Source organism: Desmodus rotundus, chromosome 5 (assembly GCF_022682495.2).
Source record: "Desmodus rotundus isolate HL8 chromosome 5, HLdesRot8A.1, whole genome shotgun sequence".
In the NCBI taxonomy this organism is placed as follows: Eukaryota; Metazoa; Chordata; class Mammalia; order Chiroptera; family Phyllostomidae; genus Desmodus; species Desmodus rotundus.
In genome coordinates, this window is record NC_071391.1 from 20,688,569 (window position 1) to 20,700,915 (window position 12,347).

Genomic DNA, 12,347 nt, shown 5'->3' on the forward strand with positions numbered 1-12,347 from the left:
CTACTCAAGAATTATTTAAAAGTTCAAGAAGGTAAGTGCAGGGCGTACAAGCAAGCACGGTGCCCTTCTAAGGCAAGCACGGGCCCTGAATGACCGCTGGTCATGTGCCCGTGCAGCCGGCCCTGCCACGTGCACAGCACTGACTGGAGCCTCGCATGAGATGACACAGGAGAAAGTACAGAGTCTGGCACCTGGCACAGGCTCAGGCAATGTTCCCCTCGCTGCGTCTGAAGGAGCAATACTGGCGATGATGAAGAGGTGCTGTCCTGGATCTTGGGTGACAAACTGAGCCCACAGCTCAGTTACATGCTGTGGGAAGAGCACCAGCGCGGGGCGCTCGGCCCAGCACAGAGGGTCGCTGTGGGACCCGGGCAAGCCCGTGCCGGCATCTCTCGGTGGTCCTCAACTGCAAGATGGCAGCTGCCGTCTGTCTTCCGCGCACCTCGCTGCGTTGTTGTGAAGATACACAGGGAGCGCGGCTGCAAGGACTGTAAATTGCACAGGGATCCGCAAACCCGAAGGAACGCAGAGTTATTTTTTAACTACTCAACTCAGACAGTTTGAATGGAAAGGTCAGAGGAGGTGGATGGAGAAGGGAAGCCAGTGCCCTCAGTTTTGAAGGTGAGGGACCAGCGCAAAGTCAAACTAAAGTAGTCTGGCCTGGAAATGGGAGGGTTTTTTAAAAAATATTTTATATATTTTTTTGAGAGAGTGGAAGGGGGAGAGAAAGAGAGGCAGAGAAACATCAATGTGTGGTTGCCCTTCATGTGTCCCTTCCTGGGGACCTGGTCCGCAACCCAGGCATGTGCCCTGACTGGGATCGAACAGGCCACCCTTTGCTTCGCAGTCTGGTGCTCAACCCACTGAGCCACACCAGCCAGGGCTGGAAATGGGAGTTTTAATGATTTAAATCACTGTGAGACAGAGAATAGTTTGATTTGATCAAGCTGAAACCAACATCTGTCTTCAGCCAAAACTAAAACAGAGAAAACCCAAAACCACAAATCACATTCACTTTCTGTCCAAGGCAGCCCTCCAAACCCTTCGTGTTCCACCACAGTGGCTTTCAGCTTCTCTGGGACCTAGAATGTCACATCTACACAAGCAAAGAAAGTGTCAGCGGCAATCAGCTTCTGGGACAATGCTACCGGGCAGGCTGCTTTGGGTCAGCCTTGCTGATCCTGCTTGCAGTCTCTGCTTTTCTCCACCCTTAGACTCTCACAAAGGCAGACGGTGCCGACCTTCCCAAGGGAAAGAAGTCATTTATGGATGCATGTGTGTGCACACTTGCATTCACACATGCTACATATATGTGCATAAATACAGATCACTCGTATCTGTAAGATGAACTGAGGCTGACTAGACCGTAAGACACAGCTCCGGTAAAGAATCCAGACTGACTGAAAGCCAGGACACTCGTGGTTTGTAATGCATATAACCGAAAAGATTAGTAGCCAGAATACATAAAGAACTCTCATAATTCAAAAGGAAAAAGACGACTCAATAGGAAGATGAGCCAAGGGTATTATTAGCAGACAATTCCCATAATGGAAAATGGTCAATAACAAGTTGAAAAGATGTTGACCTGTAATGAAGCACCACTTTAACTGCATCCACTTGCCAAACTTGTCTTAAAATAGCAGGCCGTTGGCAAGGAGATGGAGGGAGAGGAAGTCTCACAGACTGCCGGTGGGAGTGCGGATTGGTAGGTCTACCTCGGAGGGAGACCGATTTAGTCCCGTTTGGTAAAGCTCACGGGGCACATGCCCTCCAGGCCCGTAATTTCACTTCCAGCTATACGCTTTAGGGAGAATTGTGAACGAACAGAAATGTTTACTTACAGGGAACCGTTCTGCGTGGCATGGGGAAGGTAGCCTAGCCCCCACTCGGACAGGCCAGTGGGGAGCAAGTTGGCACACAGGACCCATGCCCACGGACATGGGAGAGGTTCTCCCGTGTGGAATCAGGCCTGCATTGTACCTAGGCTGCTATGAGACTTGCTTTTGCTAAATCTCCCTCACCCTGGATTGAGGCAGCAAATGTTTACTGTATATCTCTAAAGTAACTTCCTAAAATCTGAGCTAAATCTCCCAAGTATGGAGTGTAATCAGTTCAACCACTTTTCCCCTTGCATCTGAAACATCCTTCTCTTTGAAGTAACTAGCAACATTCTTTCCTTTATTATCTGTAAAAGGTAATCAATCACCTACAGTGAACCTGTGCATAGTAAATGAGGACCATCCTCCATGTAATGTACCCAGAAAAGCAATAAAAGCCTGTCCAGGCAGGGATCGGGCCCTCTCTCTCACTTAGAGAGTGGCCATGCCATCCCTTTTTCTCCACAGGACTCCTGTAGTCCAATGTGAATTTGTTCATTGCAGCCACAACACACAGACCCCACCGGCCGAGGTCTGCACCATTTACTGAAGCACTGTGACATCAGAATTCTAAGGCAGGGCTTGGGTAACTTTTTCTGTAAAAGGCCAGACAGTAAATATTTTAGGCTTTGCTAACCATTTGGTCTTTGTCTTGTTCTTAACTGCTCAATTTCCATTGTAGTGCAAAGCAGCTATAGAAAATTAGGACATGGTAGGGTTCCCATGAAAATTCATTTACAGAAACAGGCAGTAGGTTAAATTTGGTCCACAGGCCACTGTGTGCCAACCCCTGCTCCACAGCAGTGAAAAATGAATGAATCTGAGACAAGGTGAATAAATTCTGCAAACACAATAGTGAGGGAGAGAAGTTAAGTTATGGAAGACTATCACGGTGTTGTGCCACCTGTAGGAAGTTACCCGTGCAAAAGAATGCTACCCGTTACTGATGGATAGGAAAATAGATACTGAAAGAATAAAAACTCGCATTGGAAGAAACACGGCTAAGTTCAGAAGAGTGGATGTCTCTGGAGAGAAGGACGGACAGGATCCTAGAGGGAAATACTGCAGACTTCTAATGATATTTGCTAGCATCTTATTATTTTAAATTCTGAAGCAAAAAAGCAAAATTGTAATGTTTTTAATTTTTTAATTAAGATATAATTGACAAATAACATTAGTTTCAGGTGTACATGATATTTGCATATACTGCAAAAAGATCACCTCAATAAGTCTAATTAATGTCCATCACCACACATAATTATATTTTTTGTAACTGTTACAAAATTTTTTTGTCATGAGAATTTTTAAGATCTACACCCTGAGCGACTTTCAAATATACCATATGGTATGATTTGCTATAGTTTAGTTATGATAATATAATAACTGTAGGGCCCTGGCCAGGTGGCTCAGTTGGTTGGAGTATCCTATACACCAAAAGTTGCAGGTTCAATTCCTGGTCACGGCACACACCTAGGTTGTGGGTTCAATCCCTGATTGGGTGCATATGGGAGGCAACCAATTGATATTTCTCTCTCACATTGATGTTTCTCTCTTTCTCTCTCTCTAAAATCAATGGAAATATCCTTAAGTGAGGATTAAAAATAATAATAACAACTATATGTAGTATAATTTTTAAAACAGGGTATTGGGAACACAGAAGTCTAGTTAATTTTACTTTTCTTTTCCAATATGTTTGAAAGACTTCACTACGAATTTTTAGGAGTCCTGTCTGGCAGACAAGTTTCAGTGTCCACTCACTTTTTTCTTTACTTTTTTCCCCACAAAATTTTCTCTGGTGCACAAACACCTGTTTTTGGTACCTTTCACATTCAGTCATCCAGCTGCTGAGAAGACACAGGTATATGCTTGTAAACCACCACACCTGGGATTCCTCCTTGTCAATGGCTCCTCATAAAATGCTGCACCACCCCCCCTCCCCCGACCCCAGCAATGCCAGACAGAGACACAGGCTGAGGATGCAGGAGGAACCCTCCCCCTACCCAGCAGCCAGCTGGAAAAAAGGCCGTGGAACCACCAACACACACTGGAGTGTTCATGCCCTTTGGGTGCCAGGAGCTCCTCAGGGAAGGGCCCTCAAGCCGGCCCTCCTTCAGGGCCCACTGATTCTCTGGTTATGCAAATTCCAGCGAGGCTGGTGTTCGGTTCCCAGGGACACAGCAAGTCAGACGGGCCAGGGGCTGGCCCGCCACCCTGCAGACAAACTGCCGGCAAGTAATGAAAGCTGACGACTATGGGAGGAAACAAGAAAAGCTATAAAAAGCAACCTTAAAAATGCCACAGCCGAGCAGCCTAAGATAGTTTCAAAAGAGACCGGAAAGTCCTAAAAGGAGCCAAAGGCAACCCTGTATTATAGCCCAGTCTGAAAATTAATGATCCTAAGAATGGCCCACTGCTGTCTCCAATCAAACACTGCTTATGCCAAGACGCAACCCATCTCAGACAGTCCCTGTCAACGATGGTCCTCAAAGGCAAGAAAGCTCAGTTACTAGGCAGGCTCACCTAACCAGAGTGGCAGAGCTCCCCAAAGTCGCCAGACAGCTCAAGCCTCACTGCATTTCTTCCAGGACCTCTGCAGCTATTTCCCAGACTTGGCCAAATTTCGGGGCCAGTGTATGTGGGGCAGCAGGCTCTGGGCGGGCAAGGGTCAAGGTTAGGGGCTCCTGTGGTCCCATGGAGCTTCCCTCACCCAGGACCCTGAAATAGTAACTGCTCAACAGACTGCTCATAAACTAGCCAGGAAGCGCACTGACCTCTAGGGTGTATGTCTCTGTAACGTCTATGTTCAAAATCTGTGTTTTCTTTGTCCTTGTTCAAGTTTACCAGTCACTGAGAAATGGATTATTTTACTCAGCTAGGGAGGCAAACAGTGTGTCTTATAGCAGTTATTTCAATAGGGATGAAGAAAACTGTCTGCAGAGTTAACTCCAAAAACTCAATTTCGGACTGAAAAGCTCCTCAGTTATTACCACAACAAACATGGGGATCCGAGGATTCGGTCCCCAGGCCACACACTCAGCAAAGAGAACTTGCCTCCCGCTGCCAGAGGGAGGGAGGGAGGACCGAGTTAAGAGCAAGCTCGGTGGTTAATGAAACTGGCGGCATTTACTTCAACCACATCTGAAGGGAAGGACCAAGGGCCCACTGCGATCGCCCCAAAGCAACTGACCGGCGTCAAGGCAGGAAGTGAAGCAATGTGTCTCCAGCAGGACCTAAGAAATGTTGCCTTCAATCCATTTGAAGTCTGTAAGGTTGGCCCCTATTCCACCTGAAGGGGTTCTTGACAAAATACACCAAAGACAAGGTCCCTGTCACCAGCCCTCACGTTTCCCTTCTGCTCCCCATCCCACAGTGCTTACTGCTCACTTCCTCGACCAGCATCCCGGGGTCATGGGGCTCTTGTCTTCCCAGCTCTGCTTCCCTGGAAACCACGCGACTGGGAGAAACGGAGCTGCCCAAGACTTCCTCTGCTCCGGGATGCAGGGCGCTGGGCCCCAAGCCTCTCTGCAAATAATCCATCCCATTAACAAGCACTGCTTCCTTTGTGGCCTGGAAAATGCTCGAATCCCCGATCTCCACAGACACGCACTCGGGAGCCTGTCTGCGGCCAGCTGCAAGTTCCTGCCCTCCTTTCAGAGTCTGCTCTGGCTACCGAGACAGAGCGTCCCATGTACACCCACCCGCTTGCCTCTTCCCAGCCTCTAAAACTCAGAGGATTTGCATTTTTCAATCCCCTCCAGACTTGGCTCAATGCTGGTGGCAGGACTGTGTCTTCGTCCCCAGAAAAGCTTTCTGGGCATGGTGACCTCCTGTTCAACACCCAAGTCTGCCTCTTATCCAAACCTCTCCTCTAGCAATAAACATCTCTCCTGATGCCCCGTGAACACCCCCCACCCAAACTGTGCATGTCTGAAACTGACGTCCTCGCCTCTCTCCCTTTCCTGCAATTCATAGGTTCCCTGTTCCCCTATATTTTTCCTCAGAATTTATTAACGGATGACACTGGGTTCTGAAGAATTTCCCTCATTCTGGATCTGGCAGGTCACTAACATGTTCCTTTGGCCCTGAACTTTCTGTACACTCATGGTTAATGCCATGGACTGCATGTTCTCTCTCCCAAAACCCTAATCACTAACAGCATGGTATCAGGAGGGGGGCCCTCAGGAGGTGATCAGGGTTAGATGAGGTCATGAGGACGGTGCCCTCATGATGGGATGAGCGCCCTATAAGATGGGGGGAGCCGAGGGGTTTCTCTGTATATGCACACAGCAGGGAGGGCCATGTGAGGGCACAAACTAGAAGAGGGCCCACACCAAGAACCTGACCGTGCTGGTACCCTGGACCTTGGACTTCTAGAACTGTGACAAATAAGTTTCTGCTGTTTAAGCAACCCAGTCAATGGTGTTGTTATAACAGCCCACACTGACTAAGATTTAGAGGCTCAATCAGATTCAGGCTGGATGTTCTGGGTAGAAGGACATCGTGGCGGTGATGTGTGTTCCTGTTGGGTCACATGAGAAGGCAGATGACATCTGATTGTCTTTCTTTTGATGCTAAAACTGACCTGGAGGAGGTTTCAATTCCAGGTCAGATGCAGTCAACACCCCCCTGGTTCTCCCACTGAATGCAGAAGAAAACCAAAAACAAAAAACCAACCAACCCTGGACAGAAAACATGTAGCACGTGTAGCTGCTATTTTCAGATTCTGAAAAGAAAAACTGGAGCAGGCCAATTGGGGAAGAAGATCAAATTCTGAACAATCACAGAACAGGTAGTTTCTTTTCCCTCTCAGGTTCCCAGGAACCTGGGATGTGTCAGAGAGATCGCGGAGAAGGAAGCACTAGGGAAAGCAGCCCCCTGAAGTTATTGCTGAACTCCTAGGCTGGCCTCCAAGCTGCACGAGCACAGCGCCGGTCCTAACGAGCCCACCACAGATGAGAACCAAACGCGAGTACCACCACCCAGTCCCAGTCGGACCGCTGGGAGGCGCGCACGCGGGACACATCCAACAGCACTGCAAAAATCACGGGAAAACCGCTGCGAGCACAGCCCCTGCAGGGCTGTCAGGAACTTGTGTTCTGATCTAACAGGGTCATGTGCCTCCTGAAAAAAATATTTAAGCACTCTCTGTAGGATTTAAATAAAACCCAGAATGTCACACATAATACTCAAAATATCAAGAATATTATCCAACATTCCTTGCCATCTGGAAAATCTCAATTCTCATGGCAAAAGATAATTAACAAGTATCAATGCCAAAATGAGACATGTTGAAGTTATGTGATGAGACTTCAAAGCAACTATCATACAAATACTCTAACGAGCAATCACAAACATGCTCGGAACAAATGGAAAGTAGAAGGTCTCGGCAAAAAGCAGATACAAAGAAGAACCAAAAGGAATTTTAGAACAAAATACAGTAACCAAATTAATAAAGAACCACAGTATGTGGGCTTGACAGTTGACTAAGAAAAAGGTAAAACTGACAAGATAGAAGTTACCTAGTCTAAACAATAAAAAGATAAAAAAGACTGGTTAATAAATGAGCAAAGCCTGAGGGACCTGCGGGATGCTAACAGAAGATCTAAAGTTGTTACCAGAATCCCATGAGAAAAGGAAAGAGAGTGCAGTTCTTAAAAAAATATTTGAAGAAATAATAGCATGGCAAAAGACAAAAACCTACAGACGCAAACGGAACCTTAAGCAGGATGAACTCAAAGAAATCCCCATGCCCAGGCACACAATAATCTAACTGCTAAAAACGAGAGAAAAAAATCTTCCAACTGGTCGGAGAAAAATGACGTGTTCTCTATGGAGAAACAAACTGAATGAGCGCAAGTCTCTCATCGGAAACCACAGACGCCGGGGAGGTGGCACCACATTTTGAAAGTGCTAAAAGAAATGGACTGTCCATCCGGAGTTCAATACACAGTGAAAACATCCCGGCGGAATGACGGTGAAATACAGACATCCGCAGAAGAGGGCAGGCGCCAAGCACTTCAGACCTGCTTTAGAAGAATTGCTGAAGGAAGTCCCCCAGACAGAAGGGAAATGGCACCAGAAGGGGACTTGGAACCTCCGGAATGAAGGGCGAGCAGCCAAAACAGTAACTACCTGGGTACATATTCTTCTCCTAGTTTTCTCCTCTGGACATCTTTAAAACATATTTGAAAATTTAAAGCAAAAATTAAAGCTCTGCCTTTTGGAGTTTTTAATGCATGTAGATGTACTAAAACAACTAAACTCAGGGTGATCTCAGAGCGATAGGGTTTCTACACTCCACCTTAAGCGGTACAATCCTGACTCAAACTCTCTGTGAGAAGACCGGCTGCTGGTTCCAGGAGCTTCTGGCCTGATCCGTCCATTATAAAGCCCCCCATCAACTTTTCATCTAATGGTTTCAGCAGCCATTGATGATCCGTTTCTTTATTAGAGTTTACAAAACAGAGATACCCTCATTCTCTCATTCTCCCATTATAGCTGGTATTCTTCAATAAGAAAGGAACTTTCCTAAGTCAGGTATGTAATTACTCAGAAGTACAATTCATAGGGGAAAGGGAGGGTAAATGCTTGATTCTTTCCTTTTATTTACCAGTTTTCAAAATAGTGAATTAGAACCACTGTTTTTAAATAGTAGATAAGCCAAAGGAAAACGGTGACTTAATATGGAATGGATATAATTTACTCACTTAGACGAGTAGGGACCAATATGCAAACATTTAAGTCAGACATGGTCTTTAACTAAGGCAGGGAGTACGTAGGATGCCGCCGCTGTTCAGAATGTGCATAGTATATTGTGTCCCACTTGCTTTTATTGCCATTGCATTACTCTCTAGTATATATGTATGAATATGTGTGTGATATACATATACATATGTAAGTATAATTCCCCCTCAGATTATAAGATTCCCACGGACCATAGGAAGTAGAGATCAAGCTAACAGACACTAAATGAAATATAAACGAAGCATGTCCTTTTCATGAAGATGGAGCCAAAATTAAAGAAGGAAGCCCCTGCCCCTCCCAGAGCCAAAGCCAAAACAAAGACTTTGAAGGCAAAGAAAGCAGTGCTGAAAGGTGTCCACAGCCACAGAAAACCCTCAAGATCTGTACATCGCCCACTTTCCAATGGCCCAAGATACTGGGGCTCCAGAGGCAGCCCAAATGTCATTGGAGGAGCACCCCCAGGAGAAACAAGGTTGACCACTATGCCATCGAGTTCCCCTGACTACTGGGTCAGCCGTGAAGAAGATAGAGGGCAACAACACACCTGTGTTCACTGTGGATGTCAAGGCCGACAAGCACCAGATCACACAGGCTATGGAAAAGCTCTACGACCTTAATGGGTCAAGGTCAACATGCTGATCAGGCTTCCCAGGGCGCTTTGGATGCTGCCAACAAAATTGGGATCATCTAAACTGAGTCCAGCTGGCTAATTCCAAATACAAAAATTTTTTCAGTGTAAAAAGAAAGAATGTTCTTGGACATCCTAAGCCAAAGCCGAAACCCTGGTAACTATGGTTTCCCCTTGATCACTCACGGTTTTGTTTTAAGTCACTACACACCTTTATAACCAGTCACTCCGTGCCAGCCTCTACATGACGCACTTCTCAGATATTATCTAAGTCTCACGACAACCCCAGGAAGCAGGCTCTCAGCGCTGCTTTTAGAGACTAGGAAAGGCCTGTGCAAGATCACGCAGCATGCCCATCTCCCGCTCGATTAGGACAAACACCAGGGTGACTGACGTCAGACTCTCCAGCTCCAGACTCACTTTGCTCAGTCAGGCCCGACCCGATCAGCGATACGCAGCCTCCCCGGGAAGGTGGGTTCAGCCGCTGTACTAACCGTTCGACAGCCTAGTGGCTGTGCTGTATTTCTGCCACCTGAGACCCAGAGATGAAATAAGGCAACAGGAGAAGGCACGTGGGAGAGTTATGAACTCCCGGCGTCCCTGCTGGGAGGGTACAGCAATGACTGCACCCTGGAAGGACATAAATAACACAGGGGACAGTCACCTTCCTCTTCAGGGACTTAAAATAGAACCGACAGGATAAGAGAAAATCAATTTATCAAGACAATCACTGAGGTCACCAAAACTTATGTTTTGAAAAAGACTGATAACATGACAGAATGGTCACAGGAAAGAGGACAACTCAATTAGGCACATTAGAGAAAAAAAAAGAGAGACCGAGAAAGGGGGGCAGAGAGAGAAAAGACTGGCACAAAACAGTCCAAATATTAACAGTGTTTCATCTGGGCAGCTGTGTCTCCCTCTTTATACTTTTCCATATTTTGCAAGTTACATTAACGATCAGAAAAGAAAATGTTATAAAAATATGTAGACACAGAAAACAAATTGGCCCAGAGCTGACTACAGTTGCAAAGGCCCCTGTAGTCTAGACATTTAAGGGGAGACCAAAGAAGAAACAGTGAGCAGGGACCAGAGTGACCAGTAGCAGGAACAAAGCGACCTGCTGGGAGAGAGGGGATAGTGTGAGAAGCGGGGAAGAGACGCCCGAAGGTCACTGAAGCTGCTGTGTGTGAAGTGATCCTGGACAAAGAGATGCCGGCAAGGAAGGGGCTGCATGTATCCAGGCCAAGGAGTGGCGCTCAACACTAAGGCTGCTAAGAGGCGAGGTGGAGGGGGAGAACCCGTGGCGGGTGTGTGTCTGTGTTGACACCACGGAATATTATGCAGCAGGTAAAAGGAATCGGGGTGGTCACAAATCAAACACTTTAGCTTTCTACCCTGTTTGAATGTGTTCTTTCAAACTATATTCTCACAGTATATATATAGAATTAACCTGTAATATCTTTTTATAAAAAAGAGGAGAGAACTGGCTCTGCTGCTTGTGCGCTGTGTGACAGTGGATGAGTTCACCTGTCTCTCCACACCCCAGATTCCTTACCTGTTAACAGGACCCACACACCTGCATTTGCTCAGCTGCTGTTGGAACTGAAAACAAGGTACGCCCGAGGCCCGGTGCACTTAGGAGAGTCCCGATAAAGGGTAGCTGGTTACTCACACAAGACAGAAGTGGTAAAGAATAGAATCAGGGTCATAGCAGGAAATGCCTGAGCCTGTGGGTGGGAGAAGCCCGAAGGTGCCAGTGGCCAGCACAGGGCAGGTAGGCAGCTGCAATGAACGGGGACCACAGCACGCAAGCTCCCAGCACTTACTGCAGTTCTCTTCGTCACTGCCGTCGGGACAGTCTTCAAACCCGTTACACCGGAAGCGGCCGATGATGCAGTGGATGCCGCTGGCACAGGGGAAGAACGTTGGGCCGCATTTCGATTTGGCCTTGGCTGCGGGAGGAAAAACAGGATAAAGAGCAGGACATTAGGAAGTTAAGTTTCCTGATACCCACAGCATACCCACCCCACTAGCTCTGACTGTGCAAATGGGCCCTCTTACATTTACCTGGAAGTCTGCAGAAATTTCCTACTACCACCACCCACCCCAGATTGGAAGCCCACTGGCACCATCCTCTAGGAAGGGAATGGCTAATCCCGCTGCTCTGAAAGCCCAGAAGAGACCATCCCCACACCTGCACCAGCAGGGCTCCGTCCAAATGTGCTAAAAGGAAATGAATGGGTAAGTAGACGGATGATGGATGGAGCCTGCTCTCAAGGTGCTAACGAGCCATTCAAAATTCATTCCCTGACTGTCAAAGTAATTGCTGACATTCACTGAGTGCTCACTGTCCTAGACGGCATGTCTGGCGCTTCACTCGATCATCTCTTTTAACCTACCCAGCAACCACCCAACGGGGTGGTGTGCAGAAAAAAATTAATGCAGTAGGCCCGAGACCATGATCCTTAGAAAAGCTTGCTGGCAAGGCTGGCCCCTGCTTGCCTGGCATCGGGGACCTTGGATTTCAGTAGGGTTTGCACCATCCTTTCATAATAACGGTTCACCATGCCCAAACTCTTTATGCAGACAGCACAGTTTATGCGGAACACCTGTTTCTTCCCTGAGAGCGTGGGAGAGGGCACCTGTGTGACCAACCTGCTCCCAGGGAAAACGCCGGGCACCGAGTCTCTGACGAGTGTCCCCACTAGAAAACATCTCACATGGGTCGTTGCAACTGTTGCTGGGGGCTTAAGTGCAGCCTGTGCGGCACCGCTGGGAGGGAGGACTCCTGAAGTCTGAATTGGGTTTCCCCTGGCCCCTCGGTATTGTTCCTTTGGCTCCTTTTGCTGTCATCAATCACAGCTGTAGGACTGACTACAGGCCGGGTTCTATGAATCCTCCTAGCAAATCACTGAACCTGGGGACAGTCTTGGAGACCTGGACAAAGATGGGTACAGTTCTTATCCCCGTTCCACAGATATGCTTTGGGAGGTGAAGTCACCTGCCCAAGGGCACAGAGCTAGAAGCCTGGCGCTGGCTCAAGGCCCCGGGCATTCAGACCCCAGAAGCCATGCTCTCAACCAACCCCACCGTGC

General features: G+C 47.5%; 1 protein-coding gene across 2 annotated transcripts in view; it reads right to left on the reverse strand.

Moving 5' to 3' along the window:
• LDLRAD3 (low density lipoprotein receptor class A domain containing 3) overlaps window positions 1-12,347 on the reverse strand; it is a 219,843-nt gene that overhangs the window by 110,983 nt on the left and 96,513 nt on the right. For both annotated transcript variants that reach the window (XM_053924599.1, XM_053924598.2), the window contains exon 3: window positions 11,079-11,204. In XM_053924599.1, the coding sequence (XP_053780574.1) occupies window positions 11,079-11,204 (126 nt within the window). The remainder of the gene's footprint in view (window positions 1-11,078; window positions 11,205-12,347) is intronic.